This window comes from Procambarus clarkii, chromosome 19, assembly GCF_040958095.1.
Source record: "Procambarus clarkii isolate CNS0578487 chromosome 19, FALCON_Pclarkii_2.0, whole genome shotgun sequence".
Classification (NCBI taxonomy): Eukaryota; Metazoa; Arthropoda; class Malacostraca; order Decapoda; family Cambaridae; genus Procambarus; species Procambarus clarkii.
The window spans coordinates 22,273,004-22,291,454 of record NC_091168.1 but is presented as its reverse complement, the minus strand read 5'-3'; the positions used below and the strand labels follow the sequence as shown (position 1 = coordinate 22,291,454).

The window sequence follows — 18,451 nt, the reverse complement described above, 5'->3', positions numbered from 1 at the left end:
TACGATGCCTGTTGGAAATATGACCAGGGTTATTTTTTAGCGCAATTGCATATATTTTGGAATTATAAATTACGATTTTTTATATCGAAAATATGCAAACTAGTGAAAACGGTGATTACACTATGTAATCTTTTTGATATAGAATAGGGTAGCAGCATATTCCTGTTTACAGCTAAGATTGTTAAAAAAGAACGATCGTTTGTAATATCGCGGGAAAAATGTTAAATATTTTGAGTGGCGCCAGACCAGGCATTGTCATATTTCCTAATTATATTATCGTGATTCAATAAATAATACAATGGAATCTTCACAAACTTAACTTAATATAGTTTTTATTAAAAAGTATATTTGTATTTAGTTATTATTTAATGTTCATAGTGAGTGTTCAAATGTACAGTATGATATCCAAAATCCTTGAACCCGAGCTTATGACGTCACCCTCTGCGGAAAGAACTTATAAAAAAACAAAAATTATAACTTATTTCCATTAGTTTATAATTAAGAAAGGCTATGCTTCGTTAAGATAGATATGTTTAGAGTGTAACGATAACGAATAAGGTGATATATGTATATATTTACGGGGATTTGTTGAGCCATAGGGGGGTATAGCGTGACCCGGGTATATGAGGAGCCAGTGTACCGCCACCAACACTGCCGCCAGTATCTGCGTCAGCGACTACGGCCAGAGTTCCCCTTCATGAGTGGTGTGTATGCCTCTCTGTTTGGGTTTGTGTAACAGTGGGCGTGTGTCGCTGGCTTCCGTACATGTGTATACTATATGTATGTGTATACTGTATGTACACGCTCGTCGGCAAATATTGTAACGCTGTTTCATTTTTCCCGGTCTGTGTGAATTAGCGAGTAAGGTAACCAAATGTGTCCTAGCGGAGCCAATGATGACTCACACAATCGTAACCTAACCTAGCCTAGTCTACCCAATCATAACCTACCTAGCCTAGTCTACCCAATCATAACCTACTGAGCCTAGTCTACCCAATCATAACCTAGCCTATGCAGTCGTAGCCTAGTCTACCCAATTCAATCACTCGGTCAGAGCTTTAATATACCAATGTGCTTTAATATACTTACTAATCTCTCATCTCATTTTTTTTCTTGCAATGTATCTGTTATTATTTTATTAATTCTGCTAGAATTTACCTACTTAAATTTATCTGTTAGATTAAGGACCTGCCCGAAACGCTGCGCGTACTAGTGGCTTTACAAGATTGTAAATACTATGCTATGTATTCTCAGAAACCCAATGTACCTTCTTGTATATAAATAAATAAAATTGTAACCTACTCTACCCAATCGTAGCCTAATCTACCCAATCATAGCTGTTACCCAAACATAACCTACCCTACTCAATCCTAAACTACCCTACCCAATCATAACCTAGCCTAAATATATGAAACGTTACCAAACCAGTTCAGGGAGTTGTAAATTCAGAGTCAGTATGCTTGGATAAAGATGACAGTAGACAGGAAAGTGTGAACAGACAGCATTGACAGTTCGGTAGGTACAGACACCACAATAGACCTTCATACGAGACACAGACCAGAAAGACAAAGTTCTATGCAAAGGCATTTGCAGACATATCTTCTGGAAAGAGAATTTATTAGAATGCATGTCTTCTGTAGAAGACCCTGAAAAAGTGCAAGCTGATATTAATAAAGTTTTTAACTGGGTAGCAGAAAATAACACTATGTTTAACAGTAATAAATTCCAGGTACATATGGATTGTGAACATAAAGACCTTAAACGAAATACTGTTCTAGGTACAAAACATAATCAAATCTGCCCATAGTAGGAAAGCAACATGTAAAGGATCTAGGAATAATGATGTATGACGACTTCGTTTAGGAAGTGTCGCCCAGTGGCTTGGTGGGGCAGGAGTTGCTGCGAAGACGTTTTTAAATAGCAGTGATGAATGATGGCATAACTTTGGCTTTTTTTTTTTGTATCCTGCATTGACATATTGACATCATTATCAAAGACAGATAGATTTTTAGAACAATGAATTAAACTACAAATATCATAATCAAACATGCAGCAATGTTATTTTTTCTGACAAAGAAACTATGAAAAGAAGACTGTTAAAATAGTATTGGGGATTGAAAACCAGAATTGCTTTAGAATTTGTATTGGCCTTGAGCTCATTCAGGAGAATGTCTGTAAGTTTTTTGAAGATTGACATTGAATTAGTCACCAGTGTGTGGAGACTTGAAACTGTTGATGTTCTCTGTGAATTAATAAGTTGTATTAGGGCTAATGCAATAGTTATGGTATCAGTTGAGATGTTCAGTAAAATGACACTGGATTGAATGCTATACATGCAGTAGCCATGTACAGCATGGCTACTGTACTTATTATACAGTTTAATTGCACACTGTACTCATTGTACTTTTTGTACATACATTATTGTATTTATCATGAGATGCATTCTTTATACATTCGTGGTTCTTTATAATGATTGTGGTCTTTGTTCTCGCTGCATTTACTATACGTAACTCATTTCACCCTCTGTTCCTTAGACCACCACTTTGTTTCTGTTGAGATATCCTGGCGCCTTTGATACCATTTTGGATTGCTGTTTTGTATACAGTACAGTGAAACCACAATCTGAAATTTAGTACCTGTACTGTAATTGTAATTTTTATTAATGCAAATTTTTTGGGATTTATTAATATTTGTAAAGTTCAATTTTGAGTGGGGTTTAAAGAAAATGGTGCTCTAGCATTGAAATTGCATATACTGTACAGTACTGTAATTTGTTACTCTGATGATATTTTTAATTGTTCAGCATCCAACTTGGGCCTTGTCTTCCTTGACATGAAACACACCATGTGTATTCTTTGACATTGTTTATTATTTACCTTAAAAAGTTCCACTAGGCCAACGACTGATTTCCCCCCAAACCATTAAGCATATTGCGTAACATCTTGTGATTATATTTTATTCATTTACTTCACTTTCTTGCAGATTTGGGGCGTCATAATCCAGAATGGCTTTCAACTTTGGAGGAAGTAAGTTATAATAAAGTACATTTACCTTGCATTTAAATTAAGCTTATAGCAAGATTCAGTATAATTTGTTATCTACTTGTCCAACATAGAAAGCATTATTCCAACAGAGTAAGTGAAAGAGAATTTAATATGCTCAACCAACAGGATCTTGTACATAACCTTATGCAAATTGTTTTCTTGTTATTGAGCCATTTGATATAAATTCAAGTTATTGAAAACTGTATACTATATACTAGGCAGGTAGTAAGAGCTAGTGTCTGAGGCGGCAGATATGTTAACTACCCAGACACTGGAAAAGTTCTTACTAATGTGCCTGTGGCTCATTTGGGTACTAAGTTTCCCTGTGTCCCCTTGTTCGCATACCACTCGTGTTAAATGGTTTATCTTTATCTACCCTGTCAATTTATCTGAGAATTTTACAGGTGGTGATCATGTCTCCCCAAACTCTTGGCTTCCAGTGTCGGGAGGTTTAGTACCAGTAGTCTTTCCTTGTAGCTCATACCCCTCAGCTCGAGGACTAGCCTGGTGGCATACCTCTGAACCTTTTCTAGCTTCATTTTGTGTTTCACTAGATATGGACTCCATGCTGGAGCTGCATAATCCAGTATTAGTCTGACATATGAGATAAACAGTACAAGGTTCAGAATGAGTCCTTACACAAGTTTCTAAAGGCCATTCTTATTTTTGCCAGCCTTGCATACGTCACTGATGATTTTCTTTTGATGTGGGTTTCAGAGGACAGGTCTGGCATGATATCCCCCCAGATCTTTCTCTCTTCCCAATTCCTTAAGGAATCTCCCAACTGGTACTTTGTGTTTGGCTTTCTGCACCCTAGAGCTATCTTTATCACTTTACATTTGTATAAGTTGAACTCTATGAGCTATTTGTTGGAACATTCCTTCAATCTGTCCAGGTCATCTTGTAGTCTCTTGCTCTCCTTCTCTGTCATAATCCTTGTCATAATTTTAGCATTATCAGCAAACACTGAGAGGAATGAGTCTACTCTCTGAAAAATCATTCACTTACTGAATATCAGAAACAGGATTGGTCTTGAATACAGAACCCTGTGGTACTCTGCTGGTGACATCTGAGACAGGTGACATCACGACATTTGTGTGTGCGTTTTGCACCTCTGCTTTTCAGTGTTGCTATTTTGTACATCCTGCCATGCCTTCTGGTCTCGTATGGTTTTATTCTGTGTGCAGATTTAGAACCAGTCACAGTATTTTCCAAGTGTAAATTATGACGTGTCTCTCCCACCTACAATCTAGGGAATATAGATTTAATACCTTTGTGTGTGTGTGTGTGTGTTTACGAATTAGTACGTGCTTGGGTGTGCGATTTATTTCTTCTGTAAATTGGCTGTTAATGAAGTAAATGAATTACACTATTGTACTATGACATTTTTGTGTGGGATTTACAAAACCCTTGGTCAGATTATTTAATATACTTTAACATTAAATGTTCAGAAAGCATATTTGTATATTTTTTCTAGTTTATAGAATTGCAAATATTGAACTTGATCCAGTTAGTCAATTAGTAATAAGAAATAAGCATATTGTGGAAAGTCAGTGACATTGTAATATACAGTATTGTTACAGTATTAATGTATTGTTTAATTGCAGGTAGTGGAACAGCTGGCACCAACAGCTTTGGTTTTCCAGTAGCACAAACAACTGCCAGTACTGGATTTAATTTTGCTAACACTACAACAAGTGCTGGTGGATCTACCTTCAGTTTTGCTCCTGCGCCTCAAGCCACATCTAGTTTTGCTCCTGCGCCTCAAGCCACATCTAGTTTTGCTCCAGCATCTCAAGCCACATCCAGTTTTGCTCCTGCATCTCAGGGCGCGTCCAGTTTTGCTCCATCTCAGGGCACGCCCAGTTTTGCTCCTGCATCTCAAGCCACATCCAGTTTTGTTCCTGCGACTCAAGCCACATCCAGTTTTGCTCCTGCAACTCAAGCCGCATCCAGTTTTGCTCCTGCGACTCAAGCCGCATCCAGTTTTGCTCCTGCGACTCAAGCCGCATCCAGTTTTGCTCCTGCGACTCAAGCCGCATCCAGTTTTGCTCCTGCGACTCAAGCCGCATCCAGTTTTGCTCCTGCGACTCAAGCCGCATCCAGTTTTGCTCCTGCGACTCAAGCCGCATCCAGTTTTGCTCCTGCATCTCAGGCCACATCCAGTTTTGCTCCTGCTTCCCAGGCCACATCCATTTCAACTGGATTGAACTTTGGCACAGGCACTACAGCTACTCCTGGGGGAGCTAGTGGAGGATTCAGTTTTACAGGAACTCCTGCCACCAGTGCAACAGGAAGCATCCTTGCATCTGCCATCAGTGGGACTCCCCAAACAGCAACAGGAAGCTCCTTCAGTTTTGCTGCACCAATCTCTACGGCATCTAGTGGCGGGTTTTCCCTTTCTGGTACCACTCCTGCATCAACAACTGGATTATCTCTGGGAACGTCCACTGCATCGCCATTTACTTTTCAGCCCAAACCACTGGGTGGAGGAGCAACAGAAGCTGCCAAGACAACAACATCCACAACTACTCAACCAATTCTTGCTTTTCCAGTTTCCAAGTCTTCAACAAGTATGTCTATAATTATTTTATAGTCTCTTTGATTTTGTAATTTTATTTAATGGCATTATTAATGAGGCCTATACAGTATTATAATTATTATTAATGTACATTTTTTTTATACAGTACAGGGGTACCTCGGTTTAAGAGTTTAATCCGTTCCTGGAGACGGCTCGTAACCCGAAAACTTGTAAACCGAAGCTAGTTTTCCCATAAGAAATAATGGGAAATGAATTAATCCATTCCTGACTACCCAAAAACTTCACTTCAAAAACTTCACTTCAAACTAAATTTTATGCCTAATTCATCCAAATCTTCACTACAAAAGTATGCTCAAGTTATTACTTATCTCTGCTGATGACTCCTGTTGGGGTATGGAAGATGGTGAGGAGGGGGGAGGAGAGGTGTTACTGTTTGGAAGGGAAGTCCCCTTCCATTATAACATCAGGCAGTGGAGTGCACTCTGGCATGTTTTGCCTGCATACCACTAGGACCAGCTTGTGGCTCACTGCTTGCTTGTCTTAAGAATCTGTCTAAAGACGCTTGTTTTCCCTACATTTTAACACTTGTCTGTAGTAAGACTACATTGTCATTTAAAAGGTCAATGCAACTGCCTGCTGCAGCTTTATCTGGGTGAGTTTTTTCAACAAAACCTTGCAGTTCTTCCCATACTTCACACATTTTCTTAATGAGGAAGGGACATCCTCTACTGCCTCTACTCATAACTATTTGCTTAGGTTGAACCTTACCACTGGCTTTCTTAGGACCCATGGCGAGATGTACAATAACAACTTTTATGCTCAAATGGCCAAAAATCCGACAAAAAACTGTAAATCCTTGTGAAGAATTCAGGCAGAATTCACTGGGCACGAGACACTGGTAAACTGAGGCGCAATCGCCGTGCCACCACGTGCTAAGTTGGCCCGTATGCATATCAACAAACTCGTAACCCGATACAATGCTCGTATCCCGATGCAAATTTTTTCTACCAAATCGGGCTCGTAACCCGAAAAACTCGTAAACAGGGACGCTCGTAACCCGGGGTTCCACTGTATATATTTTTATTAGTTTTTATTTATTTTTATTTGAAATAGAAGATTAAAAGTAAAATGTACTCAATGTCATTTTATGAGTTGTGGAGGAGTAAGCGAGTAAAAGCACTAGAAAGGGTTGACTTGTAGTGTTATAAATATCCAAATGAACAAGAGGATCAATATACAGTACTACCAAAACCTCCATAAGTGTGTGCTTAATATTTCATGTCCTAAGGAATGAGGCAGATGGTAGAACATTTCCTTAAATGATAAGGATATTACATTATAAATTCACAATTGTATTGCTGAGATTTGAATACACAGTTCTTTTGACAAAATCTAAAGAAAACATAGGGTCTGCGAGGCATTTTTTGCTTGTTTAGAACCCATACATGTTTTTTTCTGAATGGAGCCCCTTGTGGATCTCTGAAGCTATCTTTCTAAGATTGCTTTATATTAAAAGGTCACATCAGGCGCAGCTAGTTCTGTTTGGCATACCGGGGACCAGAGCATGGACCTGGCCCCCTCAAAGATGCAGAAAACAGGTGACAGTATGCCCCTCCACCTGTGTCATACAGCTCCAAGTCTTCTCCTTGGGAGGATGCTTTTCTGTCTCAGGTGTTGGGCAAGCCTCTTAGGTAGGCCTCTGGGGTTGAGGGGAAGCCTGGGGGAGTGCCCTTGGGTTCCTTTCAATCCTGATTATTACTTGGTTCAATATGTGGAGGGTCTTTTGTTGCAGGGGGGGGATAATTTTTTTTTATGATTAATATTGACAGAACATCCTCTTCCCTCGTTCTTGTTGCCTACTTTACGTGTTGATAGTCGATTGTCTCCAGAATGAGGTTAACAAATCTGCCTGTCCAAATGTCTCCTCTTCTTGCTTTGTAGGCCATGTCTATTGCTTTTGAGTCAAATTTGCCCCCCCTCCCCTGTACCAACAATCATGATTTATTTTTATCTGCTCTACTATAATCTCTCTAATGACCATTATTAATGACCATTATGTGAGGCCCTCTTGTTTTTCATTTAGTTCCTCCTTTGTCCATGTTTTGCTTGCTGGTGGGCTGTAGACATTTACAATTATCAGTTTATCACTTTGATTCTAAACCTGCGATGCCATTATGTCAACTTCACGCGGGTTTTTTTATTATTACCACCATTACCTTAAGATGTTCTTTCACTAGCACAGCCCACCTCCACCCTTCCTGTTTTTCCTGGCAAGCCTTAAAACTGAAACTCCAAACCATGGGAATACTACAGCATTTAGAATATTTTGAAGTTTTGTCTGTTAATGCGACAATATCTGGGACCTTAAGCTGAATTATATCTTAGCTCCAGTATTTTTTCTCGCTCCATCTATGTTGGTACAGTATATACAATTTTCAGGAACAGGTTCCCTCTCCCTTTGTTCTTTACTCCCCTTCCACTTAGATTTTGTTGCTTTGTTTTTATGTACCATTTCACTGACTTTCCAGTCCCTATCACTTTGAAGAAGAAATTTTTTTTCTTTATTTCTATTGCCATTTAGACATTTCACTTCAGCAAAGTTTAGTTTCAGCTTTTCTGTCTGTCTTTGAGAGGTCTTGTTTTAATAACCAAAATTTCCAATCCTCATCACTGCAATTTCCAGGTATTTCTAAGCACTTCTGTCATATGTTTCACTCCATTAAATGTCACCTTTAAGGGGCAATTCTTGTCTTCTCATGTTTCTCTTTCCTTAAATTAGTAATTTTTTTTTTTTGTATGTTAAGCCTTCTCCAAAACCTAGCATTTCTAGATTTTCATCTTTTCCACCCTAGATGATATTTCCTTTTCTAAAGATCCAAACATTATTATGGACACATCCATCTGCAGTGTTTTGTACCAATTTACTGTTGGCTATACTAATTTTACTAGTGGGGCTTGTATTTGGGCTCGAGTTCTGGTGTTCTAAAAGGGTGCTATCAGGTACTTGGTTAATTTTCTTGGGCTCAGTTGGTTTTGTGTGGCTTTGGTCTGTGTTCGCTGGCCTGGTTTCTCATCGTTTTGAGTGCTTGCTGCCTCTCCTCCCTTGTTGGCCCTTGTTCTCTCTGAATAGATTAGCTTCAGAGAGCCACGAGGGGCTCCCTCCAGAAACTCGGCATTGAATGTAAAGAAACACCAATTTTTGGAGGGGCCCTGGTGATTTCCTGCCTCCCTCTTACCCTGCAGGTTCGTCGGTTCATCTGCGTTTGTTCTTCAGGTCCAATACTGACATAGGGAGCTAGCTGGGAGCCAGGGCAGAGCTGCCTGGTGGTGGTAATTGGTACTAAGGAGTTTGAGCTCGTTTGAGTGATTCCTTTAATTCTGTGTGACTCATTTGCAGTACAGTAGTTGTTTGGCAGTTCTGATGCTTCATTTTCTGTGAATCCTCCAGTTGTCTGTAAATCTGTGCTGACTTTCTGGAAAATTTCTTTGGTGAAGTGGCAGATTGTCACCTGCTCTCTCTGCCTCTGAGGAGGGCCAGGTTCTGGGAACTAGTCCCTGGTAGGCAAAACAACTAGGTGCAGTTTGTGACTTATTAGGGAGTAAGTCTCAATGAAAAGCCTTTCCATTCTGTTGTGTTCTGCGGTCAGATGATTAACCATACAATTTATTTTATTCTTATACAGGTAATTCTCTACTAGGAACAGCCACTACTACTACTACTACATCTGGAGTCACCACTGGAATTTCTCCATTCTTCCCTACTCAGACTTCTGCTCCTACTACCACCACCTCTGTACTTGGTAAATTCATTCACATGTTATATGATGTTTGTCCTTCATTATCGAAGATGACCGTGACTTCAATATATCAGTTGAAGTTATCGGTTGAAGTCATGACTTGCACTTCACTTAGATTAAAGCAAGGGAGAGTTGCGCAAATCAGCCTAACCTGCATGTATTTAATGTGTCTTGAGATATGGGCACCATACTACTGCTGCATATTCCAGTTTTGGTCTCACAAAAGTGATGAACAGTTTCCTCAGTTTTTTCACCATTACACTCCACTCATAATGTTCTTTGTGTGTGTTCCTCTATTGACAGTTCACTATCCAAAACCACCCCTAGGTCTCATTCTTTATTAGTTTTATTTATTCCTTTCCACATTATTTGTATATTGTGTGTGGTCCATTTTCTCTGATTTCCCATTCATATTTATTACCCAAGTAATTACCAAAGTGTAATTACAGGATGAGAGCTACACTTGTGTCCCCTTTTCCCAGTACTCTTTGTTGTATAACGCTTTGAAACTACTGACGGTTTTGGCATCTATCACCTTCTCACTTAGCTTGCTAAAACCATTTACCACTGTTTGCAAAAGAAAACTTTCTAATATTTATGGCACCTTTGTTTCCTTATCTTGAATCTGTATCCTCTTGTTCTTGAAGTTGCTGGTTTCAGGAATTCCTCTTTGTCAATTTGGTCGAATCGTGTTATTATTTTGTATGAGGTGATCATATCGCCTCTTTTTTTTCTTCTATCATTTAGTTTTGGGATATTTAATGCCTCTCCTTGTAACTCTTGTTTTTCAGTTACAGAAGCCATTTTGTAGCATGCCTTTGCATCTTTTCTAGGTTATTGATATGCTTTTTGAGATATTGGCACCATACAGCTGCTGCATACTCCAAGTTTGGTCTCACAAAAGTCATGAACAGTGTGTGTGTGTGTGTGTGTGTGTGACCATCCAAGCCTCATCATTTTAGCATAATGTTTTATGTATATTTTCAGAATGCTCTTTCACACACAAACCATGCCTGTTTAATGCTTAATTGTAATCTAAAACTAGTGAATTGTTTGCCAGGTTCATCTTCCCTTGTTGGCACGACACCCGCGTCTTCTGCACCAGCTGCCACTACGACTGCTCTTGTCACCCTAACAACTGCAACTAGGTAATTACATTTATATATACAGTATATACATGATTGAAAACAATTATTTTTGTGGGAAGCTTCCCCTTACTAGCTACCTGAAGCTATCTTCCAGAGATTGCTCACTCTAATAGGTTGCTTCAGTGGAGTTATGTTTGGCCTATCAGGGTACCAGAGCCAGGCCCCTCAGAGGAGCAGGGAGCGAGTAACAATTCCCCATCTTACCAGGAGAGCATTCAGAAAGTCTATGAACCTTTACAGACAACTGAAGGGTTCACTGAAAACACATTTAAGTGGTTCACTTAAATGTGGTTTTTAATGTGGTTCACTGGCCACATTTAAGTTAGTCATTGACACTCCCAATGCAATGTTGTATTACTTTCTCTCTTCTATCACTACTTAAATGGATACAAAGCTTAGGTTCTGAAATGACTTGGGTAAAGCTGGTTTGAGGATAGTTTGGTTGATTTATGGAACAAATTAGCGGGTAACAAGATAGACGTGAGATTGCAAGATTGTTTCAAAGAATGTTGCATATGTATAATTGAGTTTGGTTAGGTTTAAATATGAGCTGCCTTGTATGGGCCAGAAACCATTCTTCATTTAAAGTACCTAGTTTCTTACATACTTTCACATTTCTACTCTCAAAAACCTTGCAAGTTGTGTAAGATCTTTTCAAGAAAGGTCTTGTGAGTTGTAATATTTGTATCATAGCTCTTGCAATTAATATTTCATATGTTTATGCTAATCAGAGGAATAGAAGCTATGTAGTGTTATCCATTCCTCAGTCCTCTTGTGGAGTGGCTTGCCAAGTGACAAAGTATGTGAATGTTGGTCAATTGGTTATGAATGAGTGTTGTCATGTGTACAAACTTTATTAAAAAGTTAATGTTGGTGTAATTTTTTCATACTCCATACATTTTGTGTGATCTATTGTTCTAGTTGTAGGAACTACCTGCTTTCATCACCTTAGAGCAATTGGATGATGTTTCCTGTACTACCTTTCAGCACAAGCAATGCAACCGGTGCCGTGACGCTCCCCGGAGCTACACCAACGTTGAGTGTTGCAGGGTTGGAGGAGAAGGTTAACAAATGGGTGTCAGAGTTAAAAGAACAAGAAGACCGGCTGATGAGGCAAGCTGCCCATGTTAATGCCTGGGACCAGCTCCTCCAGCAAGGTCATGACCAGGTCCAGCATCTCAGAGACACTCTGAATAAGGTTAAGGTTAGTCAAAGAAGAGCATTATTCTCACCCAATGATCTCTATTTTTGCTGAATATTTAGTAGAAACACACATACTCTTCCACAATGATATTTCACAAAACACACATTCTTCACTCTCACACTGCAAGTTGGGAAGGATTCAGCTACTACATAATAGTAACCCCTAACAATGGGAGGGCTCAAGATAATAGTAATGATCTATAATCCCCCACAAAATGACAGAAGATCCAAGCAGAAGTGCAATACAAAATGGGGCAGTTATTACTATCTTGGGGATAGATATCCCTCCACCCTCAAATTTCCCCCTCCCTCACTCTTGCACTGTTCCTGCCCCCACTCTTGCACATCGTACCTTTCCCTGCTGAGGAGTCTGAAACATCCTCACGGAAAGTAACAAGGTGTGTGAGAAACTCGACAAGAGGTTCCACGTTACAAAAAGAGGTGGTTAGAATCAACATTAGACCGTATAGTAGTCTCTGATTAGAACCAGGTAACAGTGCCTTATGGGCTTTTATTAATATTGTGCAGTGCCTCATAAACCTTTATCCAGTGTAATCACAGTCCTTAGGTTAGAACTCATTCAAATGATGTCAAATTGTCTCGCAAAACTCTGCTGCGCATTTTCCAGTATGGTCCACTTACCAAACTGCACAAAACACTTTAATGGGCAACCATGCCTACTTGTTGTAATGATAAAATTCAACAATATTTTACAATTGACAATTTGATTGCTGCTTAGTTCTTCATGCGTGGTGTATGGCGATGATTATTGGTTAATGAGTTTAAAGATTTTAGTGGTCACAACTTCAAAAATATTTGGATAAAAATAATGGCTGAGATAATCCCAGCTGTGATAGACAGCCCATAGTCATACTGTGGCTTTTTACTTTGTCCTGGCTGCAATTATGTGCAATGTCACCACTTTGCAATGGAAGAAGACTTCAGCAATGCAAGCTTGGATATACTAGATGTGAGCAAAGCATCTAGGATCAGTGCCAAAGATACACTATAAAAGTCATCCTGTTGGGTTCTTTTACACATCAAATTTATAGTGTGTAGGGGCTTAGTAATACATAGCTTAAAACTGGTATCTCATGCTGATGTCACTGCAAATATTAGTGACATCATTGTCACTAATCCACACCTATGGATTGCGCTTTGGAGATTCCACACTGATTTACATATCATCGAGCACTCCTTTGCACAACATAAGACAGTCGTGGAATTTCATTGAGTAAATCCCTTATTCTGTGTGAATTGTTTGGCAGTTTTCGAGGCTTCATTTTCTGTGAACCCTCTAATTATCTGTAAAGCTCCTCTTAACATTCTGAAGGCTTTTCCTGGTGTAGTGGCAGATTGTCACCTACTTCCTGTGCCTCTGTGAGGGGAGGGGGGCAGGTTCTAGCTCTTGTGCCCGGTAGTGTAAACACAACTTCCACATCTAATGTGATCTTTTAGTATGAAGCAAGGAGTCACTGGGGGTCTCTTCCAGAACTTGGCATTTCATTGCATTTAATGCTGGGATTTTGTAGGTAAAATTGGTAAAAATTATGTACAGTGCTGTGTAAGGACTTTATTGTAAGTTTGGCATATACAGTATGGCATCTATAAAACTTACGAATGTCTGTTGTTTCAAAAAGCAAAGACTTGTTTGTATGATCACCATTTACTCTATTAACCAAACCCACATGTGAAATAATAAGACGGTGACAACGTTTTGGTCTATCCAGGACCCTTGTCAAGTTGACACAAGTCTTCATAAGGGTCCGGGATGTACTGAAACGGTCACTTGCATTACACTTCATGTATGCGTTGGTTTGTTTCATCCATGTTGTTATGACTTTTTCTCTGCACCATTCAGACTGATCAGACTAGACTACAGGCAGAGTTGGACTTCATCCAAGGTCAACAACAAGAATTAGAGCAGCTAATAGAGCCCCTGGAGGTTGCTGCAGCTACCACCACTCCAGCACAACATCAAGGAGACCGGCAACGAGAAAACATGCATCATGTTGCACAGGTGAGGCCATTATGGATTAGAGATTTGCTGTATTTCAGGCAGATATGTCACATTGTCATAACAAGGCTCAATGTCATATCTAATGTAAAATAACAGGGCAGCTGCACTCTCATAATACATTTAATGAAAGTGATTTTAAACATTAAAAAAAAAAATCCGACAAAAAACCTTTGTAAATATGAGTGCATCTTTTACCCCAGAAAATATGGTATATACTATATTTAAATCCTCTCTCACAATTTGCAAGGCATTGGGTCAGGCATATTATGCAGTTCTTTGGGATTGGTTCACTAAATGAAGTACTGCACAATCTAGATGCAGATGATAATTCTTCAATCTTCTTAGCCCCTTGAGTAATTTTTCCACTTCGTCTTGAGTTGAGATTCCTCTATATATTCTATGGCGTGCTATGGAATTGACATTGGGTCCGGCTCTGAAATCCTCATTTTGTACACACACTTTGGAACTTTTTTTTTTTTTTAATAGTGCCAAGTTGTATTGAAAGTATTTCTTTCTTCTTCATTATGTATGTGTGTGTGTGTGTGTGTGTGTGTGTGTGTGTGTGTGTGTGTGTGTGTGTGTGTGTGTGTGTGTGTGTGTGTGTGTGTGTGTGTGTGTGTTACATTTATATTGAGAAGCTCCTGTTGAGTAGGGCTGTAGTTATATAATGTATCTCCCACTTTTAAGTGAAGAACACCACCTGTTCCTTATAATGTGGTTATTGAAAAATCTTTTTATTTCAGAGCCTTGATTCTCAACTTCGTCAGATGACTGATGACTTGTGCAAAATTATTGAACACTTGAATACAAACAATGCTGGGTCACAAGCAACAGATCCAGTTAATACTGTGGCACGTGTTTTATCAGCTCACATGGACACATTAAAATGGGTTGACCAGAACACTGCATTACTAACTCAAAAGATTGACGATCTTTCTCGTGTATCAGACGCCAAAATTAGGGATTAGAATGCACTTTTTTAAGGTAATAAATATTTTATCATTTTTTGTTTTGCACAATTTCTGTCAGTAGCTCAGCTTGTACATAGACCAGGAATTAGAAAACTGTGTTCATTTTGATTATCAGTGTCAAATGTGTAATCATTAGTAATGTACTGTAAAAGATGTTGAGGATAATCGTCTGCATACTAGTTTAAAGTAAATGTGTTTGTTCTGTATTATGTTAATTTGTTTTATATATGCTATTTGTACAAAGTTTAGTAATATATAAATTGTATATATCCCAATTTGTCTGGGGTTAGGTAAAACACTAAGAATAGAAATTTTTTTATAAGCTGGCTAATTTTCTGGAAGTTAAAAAAGTCATTTTTTAAGTTAAAAAAAATGCTTTGAACAAGAAAAAAGCTGGCAGGCAGAGCTTGTGTTTTTTGAGGTTTTGATGTGTGAAACAAGTACAGTACAAAATAAATTTTTGAAGTTTACCTGGGCCATAAACTGCTACCTTGGTGCTCTTAAATATTTATGTATGGATTAGTCAGAAATGTTCGAGATTGAGTGACAAGACAAAATCGGCAACTTTACCCCAATATTCGATCACCATCGCTAATGTTTACCAGATGTTCAGTCACCGTCGCTAATGCTGTTCCAATATTGGATTTAATGAAAGTTGTTGAAGATGCTGTAGTTGGGTAATGATGCATTAGGTTCAGGGATAAATTGCAGAGTTGAAATATCTATCAAACTGATGAGTGGATCTAATAATAATATTAAATGTGAATGTTCAAAAAGCTTTTGATATAGGTGGTGAAACTTTGAACACTATGAAAATATTAAAAAGTTGTAAATGCAAATTTATAGTTAAATTAGAAAATGGGCTGAAATGAGAAATATCATTGTAGTGAAAGTCCATGGGACAAAACATTAGAACAGATACTGGGTTGGGATTTAGTATGGTGCGGTTCAATATGATTTAGTGTGCCCCCTTCCTCAGTGGGTGGTTCCTTGATGCAGGTAGGAAGGGGTAGTTTCTGCTCCTCCTGTGTGCTGTGATGGTGAACAAGCAAAATACACTGCCGTGTTTTTGCCATACATGGAGATCCATGCATTCCTCCTATGTTCCTTCGTCTGGTAGAACTGAGCCTACCCAGTGGCTGCAGCCCTTGGAGAGCAATATGCTTCTTTGGCGAGGGTACAGGTAAAAAAAAAGGAAGTCGAGTGTGACCAACTTGAGCCAATTAACTTGTCTAATTGGCTCTCCTCATTAGGCATGCTGTCCCCCGTTGTCACTGGTGATTCCCGTGTGTATAGGGGATATGAAACTCATGGAGTCTCATTTTTTAAACCTGTTATTTTCTGGGTCACCTCACGTTGCTTACATCTGAGTTAAATGCTCAAAAGCCCCCTCACCTTAGTTATATTCTGTACTTGCTTGGGAGCTGATAAAATATACTCTCTTGTTCCATCTAAGCTCAATTATAGCTGTCCTGCATAGTCCTCTTGTCTGTTGACCCTTCTTATGCCCCGTACCATACCAGTTTATGCCTCGGCTCTGGTACCTTTCATTTGTCCGCAGCCCAGAGCTTGTATGTTGAATCCACCATCCTGTCTCTACAGGATCATTGTGATCGTTACTGCTTTCATTACATTGCAGAGGGTCTGTAACATCTGCGCTACTGCTTCTATCATGCTTTGACCACTGCTCCTCAGGATGGACTTATTTCCTGCACGTATGGTCCAGACCATACTTGCCATGCAGTCCATATGGACAATTTATTATGGTCTGGGTCAGACCATACTATATTGTAGTCTATGAAAGAATTGCATAAAAAAAACATATAATAAAGGATATTATTATTTAGTGCTGTACACTAGAAGGCACTTGAATTGGCTAATTTTCAACTTATGATGTTTTATTTAACCTAAATGTGATATAGTATTTGAGTACTTAGTATTATATAATGCCAATAATTTTATTTTATATATTTCAGTTTCCTGTCGCCAATAAAGATGTCGAAAGCTGAATTAATTTATGTATCAGTATATGCAAAACCTGAGAGTTTACTTACCATGTAGACAGAGCCAAAATTTTGTTTGTGCCCTTTGTTAAACTGGGAGCTCAGCAGGAAGTCCTGTCCTTGTCGACCTACTCATGGTCCCCAGAGTGCTTGGTCCCTGAGCAAAGAGTAATGCCAGTTCATAAAAAGAGGTGAGACAGCTGGCAAACAATTACAGACCAATATCGAATCTACCGATACTATAAAAAATATTTAAAAATATTATTTACAAACAGCTCTACTCCTACCTTGTAAAATTCAATATATTAAGTCCCTGCCAGTTTGGCTTCCGTTCCCAAAAGGAGTACCGCTGTTGCCATTATTAGTCTGCTTGATATAGTCTATGCAGCCCTTGACAAAAATGAGTTCCCAATTGGCCTCTCCATTGACCTGGCCTTTGATACTGTCAACCATAACTACCTCTTACATAAACTTCACCACTACGGAATCTGAGGCATTGCTCTGAACTATATTCCATCCTATCTAAATATGAAGCCATCGGTGACATAACCTCCCCCATTCTACCATTAACTGTAAGAGGGCCACTGGGAAACATCTTAGGACCTCTCCTTTTCTTACATAAATGGTTTGCAAAATGTCTAACATTCTTGAACCTATACTATATGCTGACGATACTATGTTCATCTATTCAGAACCCATCCACCACACACTAAATAGTATTGTTAATAACGGATTAAAAAAGTCCATTCATGGCTGTCGCCCAAAAAACTCTCACTAAGCATAAAAGACCGACTACATTTTATTTGGAAGTAAATCATCAAATCAAATTCATCTTCAAGTAGACAATGTTAACATTTTTATTAAAACTGAAGGAAAGTTCCTTAGCCACACTGACAAGAGGCTAAACTTCAGCACCCACATACTGTACAACGCATAGTCAGAAAAGTCTCAAAAACGGTTGATATACACTCAAAAGTCCAATATTATGTTCCCTACTCTGCTCTCCTCTCACTATATTACTCTCTGATCTACCACAATCTTGCATATGGTATCTGTGCATGAGGTTCAACCATTGCAAATTCCCTGAATTCAGCAAAAATATGCTATCAGAACTATAACAAACTCTCTTCCGACAACACACGGCCCCTGTTTAGGTCCCTAAACATGTGAACGTCCCAAAACAGGAAAAATTACCTTGAAAGTTCATTTTCACATTTTTATTTATGGTCTGACGCCTAGAAGCATTTCCCAAGAGACTTCTCACATTTTCAAAGATAAATTTTTTGCACTATTTGCATATATTTGTTTTTGGGTGAGGTGATATGACATGAATGTTTTTGCGTGAGGTGATAGACCACCTGTTCTATATCTCGCCCAAAAACAAATATAAGCATGAAACGCAGTACATAAAAATTTGTCTTTGAAATGTGAGAAGTCTTCTGCGAAACACTTCTAGGCGTCAGACCATAAATAAAAATGTGAAAATGAACTTTTGGAGAGTTAATTTTTCAATTACCCTTGACAGTGAAGAAAAACGTGAGAAATATTGAGAAGAATCGTGTTAGAATCACTAATCTTACCCTTTCGGTCATATTCAACAACACACATATATATATGGGAATAAAGAACATAAGAATGGAAGTAACTGCAGAAGGCCTATTGGCCCTTAACTCCTCTTGCTGCTTCTCTGTTGGTTCGGGGTCTTGAAGTGGGTAGAATATAG

At 38.8% G+C, this 18,451-nt stretch overlaps 1 protein-coding gene across 5 annotated transcripts; it reads left to right on the top strand.

Annotated features, from left to right (window-relative positions):
* Positions 1-616: 616 nt before the first annotated feature.
* On the top strand, positions 617-16,735 carry LOC123757561 (nuclear pore glycoprotein p62). Of its 5 annotated transcripts, none has more exons than XM_069327141.1 (9): positions 617-704; positions 2,983-3,026; positions 4,652-5,617; positions 9,270-9,386; positions 10,444-10,531; positions 11,519-11,735; positions 13,596-13,754; positions 14,498-14,738; positions 16,702-16,735. In XM_069327141.1, exons 2-8 carry the CDS (start codon positions 3,005-3,007, stop codon positions 14,720-14,722), a joined length of 1,794 nt encoding a protein of 597 aa, XP_069183242.1. In that variant the 5' UTR covers positions 617-704; positions 2,983-3,004; the 3' UTR covers positions 14,723-14,738; positions 16,702-16,735. The 5 variants fall into 5 exon arrangements, with proteins under 5 accessions (XP_069183242.1, XP_069183243.1, XP_045597261.2 ...); XM_069327142.1 differs by lacking the exon at positions 16,702-16,735 and adding an exon at positions 16,365-16,494; XM_045741305.2 differs by lacking the exon at positions 16,702-16,735 and having other exon boundaries at positions 14,498-16,612.
* Positions 16,736-18,451: the final 1,716 nt, after the last annotated feature.

What these genes read in the sequence shown, in the direction of transcription:
- LOC123757561 (XM_069327141.1), top strand. Translation starts at nt 3,005, where the DNA reads ATGGCTTTCAACTTTGGAGGAA. An exon ending in ACCCTAACAACTGCAACTAG is followed by an intron (nt 10,532 to 11,518) that starts GTAATTACATTT and finishes ACTACCTTTCAG; the next exon opens with CACAAGCAATGCAACCGGTG. An exon ending in ACACTCTGAATAAGGTTAAG is followed by an intron (nt 11,736 to 13,595) that starts GTTAGTCAAAGA and finishes TGCACCATTCAG; the next exon opens with ACTGATCAGACTAGACTACA.